Raw genomic sequence first — 12139 nt, 5'->3', positions numbered from 1 at the left:
GGAAGAGAAACAAAAAAGCCTCTTGATGAACGTGAAAGAGGAGAGTGAAAAAGCTGGCTTAAAATTCAACATTCAAAAAATTAAGATCATGGCATCTGGTCCCATCTCTTCATGGCAAATACATGGGGAAACAATGGAAACAGTGACAGGCTTTACTTTGGGGGGCTACAAAATCACTGCAGATGGTGACTGCAGCCATGAAATTAACTGTTCCTTGGAAGAAAAGCTATGACCAACCTAAACAGCATATTAAAAAGCAGAGACATTGCTTTGCCAAAAGAGGTCCCCCTAGTCAAAGCTATGGTTTTTCCAGTTGTCATGAATGAATGTGAGAGTTGGACTACAAGGAAAGCTGAGCGCTGAAGAATTGATGTTTTGAACTGTGGTGTTGGAGAAGACTTTTAAGAGTCCCTTTGACTGCAAGGAGATCAAAGCAGTCAATCGTAAAGGAAATCAGTCCTGAATATTCATTGGAAGGACTGATGCTGAAGCTGAAGCTCCAATACTTTGGCCACCTGATGCAAAGAACTGACTCATTGGAAAAGACCCTGATGCTGGGAAACATTGAAGACAGGAGGAGAAGGGGATGACAGAGGATGAGGTGGTTGAATGGCATCATCGACTGGATGGACGTGAGTTTGAGCAAGTTCTGGGAGTTGGTGATGGACAGGGTGCTGCAGTCCATGGGGTCCCAAAGAGTCGGAGATGACTGAGAGACTGAACTGAACTGAAAGGGGAAACCAATTAAGACTTGGGTCTGCGTTTAAGGCAGGAGGGCTTTGAGTTTCACCCCTGGAGCTTTTCCTTTCTTCCTGCCGACTTCTGTCCCTGTTGTGGAGGGTGGTGGCAGCAGGGACAGGTGAAGATGTTGATGGAATCAGAGGAGGAGTCCAGGAAGAGCTGGGAAAAAGGAGGCCAAAAAGGCTGGGTGTGTTTTCCCTCAGAGGATGGCCAAATCTGACCTTGGAGCAACTGAAAGAGAATCTCTGGGAATAAAAAACAATATTCTGCAACCAGTTGGTCAGTGATTTATTGGTTTTTCTTTTCCCCAGAGCCTATTAGCCTACAAGACCTGGATCGATGCCAGATGGAGCCAACTGATCATAATGGCCTCACACACCCAGGATGTCAGTCCTCAGGTCAGATCCCGGCTCCATCAGTCTAACAGGGGAAGCTTAGAACTTGCAGCCAGGAGGCCTGAATTCAGTTGCTAGCTCTGGTCTTAATAGCACTTTTTCCTTTATGTGTGTTCTGTTATTTATCTTATTATTTTTATTGTATATTTTATTTTCAATTAGAGAATACTTGTATTAAAGTGTTGTACTGGTTTCTGCCATACAGCAGTGTGAATCAGCCATAAGTATACATGTATCTCCTCCCTCTGGAATTTCCCTCCACTTTCCCCATCCCACCCCTCCAGGTCACTCAGCACCAGGTTGAGCTTCCTATGTTATACCAAAACTTCCCACTGGCTTTCATTTGACACATGGTAAAGGATATATTTCAATGCCACTCTCTCAACTCGTCCCACCCTCGCCTTCCCTCACAAGTCCATTCTCCACGTCTGCATCTATCCCTGCCCTGTAAATAGGTTCATCAGTACCATTTTTTCTAGATTCCATATAGAAGTATTTATTATTATTATTCGGAGAAGGCAATGGCAACCCACTCCAGTACTCTTGCCTGGAAAATCCCATGGATGGAGGAGCCTGGTGGGCTGCAGTCCATGGGGTCGCTAGGAGTCGGACACAACTGAGTGAATTCATTTTCACTTTTCATTTTCATGCATTGGAGAAGGAAATGGCAACCCACTCCAGTATTCTTGCCTGGAGAATCCCAGGGACTGGGGAGCTTGGTGGGCTGCCATCTATGGGGTCGCACAGAGTCGGACACGACTGAAGTGACTTAGCAGCATTATTATTATTATTTTGAAGTTAGTTGAATTACAATATAACACATTCCTTCTTGAGGTCTCCATTTCTTCATCTATGAAATGAGAAAACTACTGTTTCTTTCCAGTCATGATTGGGATGATTAAAAGCGTTAATATATTTGAGGTGGTCGCAGCTGAACCACACTAGTACTAATCATACTTTTGCTTTTTAATTATAACAGAGCACATGGACAATAAATTATTACCAATAAGCTTTTTCTGCTAGCTTCCTTATTGTGGCTTCTCCTGAGATGACTACTAGCAGATTTCTGCAAATCTAAGGTTCCCTTCACCCTTGTCACAGTCACATATGCATATATGTTCCTTCATGCCTGCAACATCTGTATCATTTCATATTAAAAGTTCTAACTGCTCTTTAAATATACACATCTGGATTGCATTTTGTTTCCCATGCTGTGAAGGGACAGTGTGTAAGATTCTGGGGAAATGGAGGGTTTTCTCTCAGCCTTGAGGAGGCTCTAATAATCCCCCACCTCTCTCTCCCTCCAGCTCCCACTGTCTGGCAGGCTCAGCATAAAGGGCCGGGGGATAATGCAGTGGGACCCCTGGGGCCAGTGTTCAGTGCCTGACCCTGGGGGGAACCTCCCCTGAACAGTTGTCACCCTCATGTGATGAAGCAGAGCTGAAGGGCGATGTCGGGGGAGGGGACAGGACAGGGCTTGGGGGCTTCTGATTAGGAGGAATATGGGACCATCTGCTTCGAGGGCACCGTGACTGTTGGGGTGAGTGTCCTGAACTGAGAGGGTAAAGGAGCCCAGAACGTGGAGGCATCAATCAAGCAGCAGCATCTCCCTCCATCAACTCAGACTGATTTCCACAGGGCAGACGGGAGGTGAGGCTTCTCCATCAGACCCTCAGTCATTCCTGACTTCTGGTCTGGGGTCACACAGGTGAGCGGTGCTCTCCTTGGTCAGGACAACCTTAGCCCCACCCAGGTAAAGCATCTGTGGCACGCGTGTTCTAAGGGGCACCTCCCACAGACCCGAGACAGGGGACAGGAGCACTTTCTGCAGCAGGACCTGACTGGAAGCAAGAGGGTGGTGAAGGGTTCTCCCTACGCAGGGCCTGTTCCCTCCCTGCCAGGTGCACACGATGCACGGTAAGGTAATGGGACTAGAGAACTCATTCCAAATCTGTTTATCCAAATGGGATGATATATTCCTTCATGGTTTTATTCAAGGTTAACCTCATTCATACAGTTGTACATGCATGTTTTGAGTATTCTTGCATTTTAGTAAACTTTCAGGTGTCATTTATTGCAGTCAGCTCTCATTAAGCATAAACTTTCATCCTCAGTCATTTTCTTGTGTGATAATTTAATCAAAGGCACAATTGTCTATAAATTAAGAAGTCAAATATCTGTGCTTGATTTCTCATGATACAGACTCTTATAATCCTGATTCTTCTCAATTTCTGCTTTCCCATTGGTGACCACTTTGAATGATTTTTAGCTGATTCTTTTGGCTTTTATTTCCAAATCTCTAAACCCGGTGCCTTGTTGGAACTGCTGCTTGACTTTCCTGTCTCAGCCACTGTCTGTCGCATCACACAGAGGCTGATGCAATAGTTCATGGTCACGGCTTTCTCTCACTCTTCCCATCCCTTCAGTTCCCACTTGATTTATATATGGATCATACTTAGTTCATTCAGCTTTTTCTTTTCCCTGACTACTACACTTGTCAACTAAAAAGATGCTCAACTTAAGACTTGTGAGTTAAGTTTTATTTGGGGAAAAATGAGGACTGCAGCCTGGGAGACAGCACCTCAGAAAGCTCTGAGAAACAGCTCCAAAGAGGTAGGGAGGGAAGGTCAGTGTATATGATTTTGGTGAAGGGGGGAGTTCAGCACAATCAAATACTTATCTTCCAAAGGTTTTCTGCTGGTCACAAGGAGCTGATCTCACCATGAAAGGATTTAATGTTTTTCTACATATGAGGAAGTGAAGCGAACCAAAGGACTGGAAAAGGTCAGTTTTCATTCCAATCCCTCAGAAGGACAATGCCAAAGAATGTTTAAACTACCGTACAATTGTACTCACTTCACATGCTAGCAAAATTCTCCAAGCTAGGCATCAGCAGTATGTGAACTGAGAACTTCCAGATGTACAAGCTGGGTTTACAAAAGGCAGAGGAACCAGAGATGAAACTGCCAGCATTTGTTGGATCACAGAGAAAGCAAGGGAATCTAGAAAAACACCCACTTCTGCTTCATTGACTATGCTAAAGTCTTTGAAAGAGATGGGAATACCAGACCACCTTACTTGTCTTCTGAAAACCTGTATGCAGGTCAAGAAGCAACAGACAGAACCAGGCACAGAACTACGGACTGGTTTAAAATTAGGAAGGAGTATAATAAGGCTGTACATTGTCACCCTGCTTATTAATTTATATGCAAGATACATTAACCAAAATGCCAGGCTAGTTGAATCACAAGTTGGATTCAAGATTGCCAGGGGAAATATCAACAACCTCAGATAAGGAGATGATACCACTTTAATGGAAAAAAGTGAAGAAGAACTAAAGAGCCTCCTGATGAGTGTGAAAGCGGAGAGTGAAAGAGCTGGCTTAAAACTCAACATTTAAAAAGCCAAGATCATGGCATCCAGTCCCATCACTTCAAGGCAAATAGAAGGGGAAAAAGTGGAAGCAGTGACAGATTTTATTTTCTTGAGTTCCAAAATCACTGCAGACAGACTGCAGTCATGAAATTAAAAGACACTTGCTCCTTGGAAGGGAAACTATGACCAACTTTGACAGTGTATTAAAAAGCAGAGATATTACTATGCCAACAAAGATCCATATTGTCATAGCTACAGTTTTTCCAGTTAGTCGTGTACAAATGTGAGAGCTGGACCACTAAGAAACCTGAGGGCCAAAGAACTGATGCTTTCAAACTGTGGTTCTGGATAGGACTCTTGAGAGTCCCTTGGACAGCAAGGAGATCAAACCAGTCCATCCTAAAGGAAATCAACCCTGAATACTGGTGGGAAGGACTGATGCTAAAGCTGAACTCCGATATGTTGGCCACCTGAAGAGAAGAGCAGACTCATTGGAAAAGACCCTGATGCTGGGAAAGATAGAACGCAAAAGGAGAAGGTGGGGACAGAGGATGAGATGCTTAGGTAGCATCACCAAGCCAATCGACATGACCTTGAGCAAACTCCGGGAAATAGCGTAGGACAGCGAAGCCTGGCACGCTGCAGTCCATAGGGTCACGAAGAGTCAGACACGACTTAGCAACTGAACAACAGGAACAGATATGAGATGCAGGAACTGAGATCACAAAATCAGTTCTTGAAAATAATCTCTCTAAAAACCCATTCCACTAGCTTCCCTGGAGCACAAAGGGCCTCATTCTCCTCCCTGCACTTCCTCAGGGTGTGTCGAAGGTCAACAGCTGTAGGAGCCCAGGATTCAATCTCTGGAGAAGCAGAGGGCAAATACCCTCAGCAAGTGCCAATTTTAGCTGACACACTCATGTGTAAACTCTATTACCTCTCACTTTATGCACAACCTCTTGTTCTCCCTGAGTTAAAAATCGCCTTTGTGTTTGCTGATTATGTTCTATGAAGCTCTCGTGAATTCAGCTCTAATGATTCCCCTGTTTGCATGACTCTTTCAAGAAGTGGGGATACTTTGGATATCCCATCAGTTTTTCCTTCTTTGGAAATCTCATCCTGGACCCTGCTGACGTGCTCCCACCTGGTCTGGATTCTTCTGCATCTGGAGCAGAGCCATCCTCCTAGGATCTCCCTCCACCACCATCTGGGCAGCACTTTAAAGTGCTGTGGATCCTGCATAGCACAGGGAACTCTACCCAGCACTCTCTAATGGCATGTATGGGGAAAGAATCTAAAAAAGACTGAATATATTTAGAGCTGATTCACTGTATTGTACAGCAGAAAGTGACACAGCATTGTAAATCAATTACACGCTAATGAAAACAAAACAAAACAAACAAGGAAGCAAGCAGATGTCTACCCTGCTGCTGCTGCTGCTGCTAAGTCGCTTCAGTCGTGTGCGCCTCTGTGTGACCCCATAGACGGCAGCCCACCAGGCTCCTCTGTCCACAGGATTCTCCAGGCAAGAACACTGGAGTGTGTTGCCATTTCCTTCTCAAGATCTCTACCCTGGATGGCATTTATTAGTCACTTGTTCTTTCAGCCAAACCCGAGTGCCTGCATTGTACCAGGTCAAGTTCCACTTCCAGTTCCAGATCTTTGCTCTAACAATTGAAATTTGATGTTCTTGTCCATCCCTCTCTCCTCCTCACATGATAAGGGGCATTTCCAGACTAGGAGCATTCCACACTGAAAGAGTCTTGGTAGGAGGCAGAGATCACCTTCCTCCATTAAAGAAAACCCACTTTCCCAGATATTCTTGCCAGAGCACACAGCATGATGCTGAGGTCCCACCACTCAGGTGACCACATGCCAGACTCTACTCAGGACGTTGTGACGCAGAGAAGCTGGAACTATGCAGGATGCACCTGACAAGGGTGTCGAGAGTGGCAGTCACACCACCTCCAGTTGTCAGGAGCCTCAGTGATAGCCGTCCTCAGCGCAGGGTCCACACCCAACACGAGGGGCTCAGTGTGTGAGCAGGGACACTGTGCCCCAGCAGGGGCGAAACTGCCTTTGTGGGATCTGGCCTGGAGTGGACACTGTGGATCCTGTTTCCGTGGAGCCATATATATATAGTACTGAATGTCTAACTTAATTTGGATCCCACTGTTAGCTCCAAGAATGAGTGAGGAGAACTCAACCTGGAGAACAGTTTCAGAGAGCAAGGATTTCATTATGCTGAAATGTGAACCACTGCCTAAGTCTTCAGGGGGAATAAGAACTGCATTATTTCTCAACATCACACCTCATAATTTACAATATAGGTATTCTCTTTTCTTTCTGAGGGAAGAAAAAAAAAGCGCTTTTAAATGTGGATTTAAGACCCCTCTCTGGCCACTTGATCTCATATACCCCAGGGCTTCCTAAATTGGCTGATCAGAATTGCTTGTGGGGCTTCTTACAAAATGCTCAGCCTCTCCCCAGAACCACCTTCTCAGAGTATTAGGACAAGACCAAGGGATTGCTTCTTTAACAACCTCTGTGTGTGAGGCTGATACACACCATGTGGGAATCCTGGTCTATGTTCGTTCTTGCTACTAAAAGGGTGATCTGAAGACCAGCAGCATCAGCCCCAACCTTATTACAAATGCAGATTCTCAGGCTCTACTCCCGACTGTCTAGACCTAATGAGGGTCCAGGGGAGCTCCAGCATCCCCACCCTGGACACCGCACTAATCCCACAGGCTCCTCCACTGCATCGTTCACCCTTCACCTCCTGATTCTGCTCAGCAGTTAGACTGACGACTCTAGTGAGCAGTCACACCAGGTCATCTTCTATTCAAACCATCTTATGAATCCACATCTTTCACAGACATCAGACACCTTCTAATATGCTGGAGGCCCACATGATCTGGCCAGACACTGGATCTCATCACAGTTCCTCACTCCTCCAGCCACACCTGCCTCCTGGCTCTTCCTTGAACACACACACTCTCCTGCCCTCCTGCATTTGCACTGGAGGCTCCTCTGCCTGGAGAGCTCTCCCCCCAGACATGCTTGTGGACATTCTTTCATGTCCTTCACATCTTTACTCAAATATCATCTCCTCCACGAGGCCCACACTGACCACTTTAGTAAAACAGCCACATTCCCTGGACCCACACGCTTATACTCTGGGTCACCTTTCTCAGAGCACTTGTGAATCTCTAAGCAGACACTTCCCTCACTTATGAGGCTCACTTTGCCCCATCTCTCCAGAACACACTGCACGAGGCCAAGAAAGGGTGTCTGTGTTAGTTCACTGAGGTTTCACAGATGCAAACATAGAGCATCATCTATCAGGCACACAACAAATACCAGATGAAGGAACGATCAGTGTGGACGCCTCTGTATTCCACCTTCATTAATGTGGACTCAGGCCACTTGCGCTCTTGCGGCAGCTACAGCACAACATCCCCTCACACTGACATCAGTGCTGCCTGTGCTTCCCCACGAGCGGATCACCCTCCCTCCCACACCGACCGTCTGCACTCTCTACACACAATGGTATTTTCTCTTCCGAAAAGGGCGGACAGGTCGCATATTCCTCCTGCTGTGACTATTAGGCACCGCTCTTTAAATCCAGGAGTTTGGATTGGAAGTGGTCAGCAGTCTCCCCACCTCCTCACGTTATGCTACTAGGAGCACAGACACATTCACACGCAGCTGCAGAAAGAGGGGTCCTGGGATCTGACGTCACAAAGTTGGACCAAGTATCACTCAGTCCCCACAAGGCAGCGCTCTCACACTGTGAAAGAAAAGAATCAGGAACCAGTTCAGGTTGGTCATGTAAGGGCCGACATTCTCCACAGCCCCCCACACGCTCACATGTCCCACTCAGAGACCCCCGCCACCCAGTGTGTCCCCTTTGCCCCAACTCCTCTCCCAATCTAGACGCCCCAGGCTCTCACCTTTAGGAACCGTGAGAGACACATCAGAGGCACCGTCATTGCCTGGAGGAGAACAAAACCAGGACGTGGTCAGAACCCACAGGAGAGAAACTAGAGAAGGCACTTTGAGAAGGGCGAGTCCCGCATGGCCTCCTGTCGCACCCTCACAAAGGTCTGAGGAATCACACCCTCCATACTTACTTGCAGCCTGGGTGTAGCCCCCTCCTATTTCACCTGTGAGAAGAAAGTATGATGTGAGCGACCAGGGAGAGACCGAGTCATGAGATCCTAGAACTCCCTAGTCCTGGACGACAAAGAACTTTTCAGAACTGTGACCAAAAATCCAGGACAAGCTCAAGAAGGAGAGGTGGGGGGACTGGACCAGCTGCCCTCCTGGAGGTCTGTCCTCAGCAGGGACATTCCCTCCTGACCTTCAAATGCTGAGAAACAGGCCCCCAGCTGGAATTATGAAGATGAAAAATTTGTCTTTCATTTTCACATGTACTTTACGAAAGGCTCAGTCTTAACATCAGCTCAGATTCCACATGTGTGTGGAGGGTACTTTACAGCAACAAGGCAGGCAAACTTCCACCTGGGCCAGAAACCTGCCCAGTGAGACAAGAAAACTCAGATCCTTCCCTCCTTTCCCTACCTGAGTGTTTTTTCCACCAAATCACAGCTCCAGTCACCACAGCTCCAGTGACCATGAGGAGAAGCAGGCCAACAATGATGCCCATGATGGGGATGGAGGGCTGAGGAGGTTCTGTGGAAGAAAGGGAAGGAGCCCAGACTTCAGGTTTCAGTCCTGACCTTGCCGTTCATGTCCAGAAGGGCTCCTGCTTTATTTGAGAGGAAGCTCCATTCCGACCCCCTCCTTACCCCATCTCAGAGTGAGGGGCTTCTGAAGCCCCTCGTGCTGCACACGGCACGTGTATCTCTGTTCCTCTCCAGAAGGCACCACCAGGGCCGCCCACTTCTGGAAGGTTCCATCCCCTGAAGGCCTGGTCTCCACAGCCTCCATGTCCTGAGTCTGGTCCTCCCCATCACGCTGCCAGGTCAGTGAGATCTCCTCAGGGTAGAAGCCCAGGGCCCAGCACCTCAGGGTGACCTCATGGTCAGAGATGCGGTGATGGGCCACATGTGTCCTTGGAGGATCTGAAGAGGAAGAATCAGAAAATTCACATTCCGTGGGCCACTGAAGCAGAACCACGTGACCATGCTGAGAATGGACGAGATAATGGGTTTGAAAAGAAGCAGCACAAACACCGGACACCAGCCTGGACTCCAGGATTGGGGAAAACTCCTAGTCCTTGGAAAGTTCTGGAGTCAGGGTGAGTGCCAAGGAAGGAGACTCCATGTAAGGGGAAAATACAGAGTAACGGTCCTCATTTGGGAGGAGGCTGAATGTCTCAGAAAAGCTAGAGTCTGGCCTCCTAAGATGGTCTCAGGGTGAGAACAGGCCTTGAGAGAGAAACTCATGATTCACAAGATGGCACTCAGGGTCAAAGGGCACCGCTGGCCAGTTATTTCAGGGATGGGTTGGGTTAACTGTCCTTCAGAGAAATGGGGCCACTGGTGTGTCACTGTTTTGTACAGAATATGAAAACCTGGGGGGATTCCCCCCTCTCCAGACAAGAAGTTGGGGCGGCGTTTCCAGAAGGACCCCTTTTCCTCTCCTCGTGGAAAGCCGGCTCCAGCCTGAGGAGATCAGAGAGGCCCGGTGCCCCTCATACCTGCGCGCAGCAGCGTGTCCTTTCCGGTCTCCAGGTGTCTGTGGAGCCACTGCACGCACTTGCCCTCCAGGTAGTTCCGCTGGAACTCTGCCTCACCGGAGATTTCCCACTTGCGCTTGGTGATCTGAGCCACCGTGTTCGCCGCGGTCCAGGAGCGCAGGTCTTCGTTCAGGGAGATGTAGTCCGCACCGTCATAGGCGGTCTGCCAGATCCCGCGGAGGAGGCGCCCGTCCGGCCCCACGTCGCAGGCAAACACCCACTGGGCGGTGTGAGACACTGACCCGCCCCGACCACCCGCGGTGATTAAACCCAAACTGAAAGTGAAACCGGGTCAAGCGCTCCCCCCCGCCCCGCCCCCGCCTCCTCCCGAATGCGGGGCGGTGAGGGTCCCGCAGTGTCGGGGTGACCCTCGAACCCAGGGATTCGGGGCGACCCCAGACAGTCCCTGGGGATGGGGGTCGTGACCTGGACCCGGGCCCGTCTCGCTCACCGGCCTCGCTCTGGTTGTAGAAACCGCGCATGGTGTTCAAGCCTGATCGCAATCTCTGTTGAGCTTTCCTGGCATCTCGTGTCATCTCTTCCCAATATTCCGGCCCCTCCTGCTCCATCCACGGCGCCCGCGGCTCCATTCTCGGATTCGGGGCGTCGCTGTCGAACCGCGCGAACTGCGTGTCGTCCACGTAGCCGACGGCAAAGAATCGCGGCTCCCCGAGGCCGGGCCGGGACAGGCAGGTGCAGAAATAGCTCAGGGAGTGGGAGCCTGGGGGCGGGGAGGGGTGAGATCCGGCCCGATGTTCCTCCTGGCGCGGGTCCCCGGTCAGGGGTGATGGGCCCTGGATTGGGGGGGAGACTAGGGGCACGTGAGACCGAAAAGGTCGGAGAAGGACCGGGACTTCTTGGGGGAGAGAAAAGGGGGCGGGAAGCGGGGGAGGGACAGGACGGGACCAGGCGGGAGAGGACGCGTCTGGGCGAGGGCGGCGAGGTGGCTCCTTCCCTGGGGGTCCTGCCCCCCTCTACAACCCCCGGGCAGTCCCCTCGCCCCTTCCCGCAGAGGCCGTTCCCTCCCGACCGCGCACTCACCGGCCCAGGTCTCGGTCAGGACCAGGGCCCCCGAGAGCAGCAGGAGGAGGGTTCGCGGCCCCATGACCAGTATCCTCGGGGTCTGGGGAGAAACAGTCCTGGCGGAGGGTGGGGGTGTGGGGGGATACAGGTGGAGACTTTAAAACCGGGAACCGCGGGGCCGCTGATTGGCTTCTAGAAACCAGACACCCAATGGGAGTGAGAACTAGGGCGGCGACACGAGTGTCCGGGCAGAAAGGCACCACAGAGTTTGCGAAGAGAAAGTGAAACTCGAGGAGACTAGGGATCCCCCAACACGGACAGTTCCCTCCCCAAACAAGGCCTTTGACTTTGAGACGCTGAGACCTTGAGAACCGCATCCAGTACCTGGGACTTTGCCCTGATCCCTCCTCTCCTGCACCGAGAACTCTGCAGTCACACTGTCCCCGAGTCCTGGTCCAGCGACTGTGTAGTCAGAGATTTTCAGAACATTTTGGTCAGGATATTTATACAGTCCTACAAATTCGTGAGGACCCCAAGGATAATTTTGTTTATGTGGTTACTTCTATCGATATTTTCCATAGTAGAAATAACAGTTTAAACATTTTCACCTATTTTCTTTAGAATAAGGTTAATAACCCATGATTTTTATATGAAAAATAACAATTTCTGCAATTAAACTCTATAGTGAGAACAGTGGAAGTTTTTTCATTATTATATTTTTGCAAGTCTTTTTCTTGTCTGTCTCACTGGGTTTTATGTTTGCTTTTGCATTGAATCCATAATTTTGATTGAAATCTATCAAAAAGGACCATACATATGTCGGAGTAATATTTTTAATAACCTTTCCTGTTACTTGTGGATGTTTATCTTTGATACAAAACTAAAACTACGCAAGTGA

The 12139-nt window shown here is 49.1% G+C and overlaps 1 protein-coding gene across 1 annotated transcript; it reads right to left on the bottom strand.

Annotated features, from left to right (window-relative positions):
* Positions 1–6721: 6721 nt before the first annotated feature.
* On the bottom strand, positions 6722–11363 carry LOC138069507 (BOLA class I histocompatibility antigen, alpha chain BL3-6-like). The gene is made up of 8 exons (XM_068960828.1): positions 11260–11363; positions 10670–10939; positions 10180–10455; positions 9326–9601; positions 9099–9209; positions 8648–8680; positions 8468–8509; positions 6722–8304 (listed from the first exon to the last, which is right to left on the bottom strand). Exons 1-8 carry the CDS (start codon positions 11321–11323, stop codon positions 8300–8302), a joined length of 1077 nt encoding a protein of 358 aa, XP_068816929.1. The 5' UTR covers positions 11324–11363; the 3' UTR covers positions 6722–8299.
* Positions 11364–12139: the final 776 nt, after the last annotated feature.

Source organism: Capricornis sumatraensis, chromosome 22 (assembly GCF_032405125.1).
Source record: "Capricornis sumatraensis isolate serow.1 chromosome 22, serow.2, whole genome shotgun sequence".
Lineage (NCBI taxonomy): Eukaryota > Metazoa > Chordata > Mammalia > Artiodactyla > Bovidae > Capricornis > Capricornis sumatraensis.
This window is presented reverse-complemented; position numbering and strand designations above follow the sequence as displayed.

What these genes read in the sequence shown, in the direction of transcription:
- LOC138069507 (XM_068960828.1), bottom strand. Translation starts at nt 11,323, where the DNA reads ATGGGGCCGCGAACCCTCCTCCTGCTGCTCTCGGGGGCCCTGGTCCTG. An exon ending in GGACACGCTGCTGCGCGCAG is followed by an intron (nt 9,602 to 10,179) that starts GTATGAGGGGCA and finishes CTTCCTCTTCAG; the next exon opens with ATCCTCCAAGGACACATGTG. An exon ending in GCCCCTCACTCTGAGATGGG is followed by an intron (nt 9,210 to 9,325) that starts GTAAGGAGGGGG and finishes TTTCTTCCACAG; the next exon opens with AACCTCCTCAGCCCTCCATC.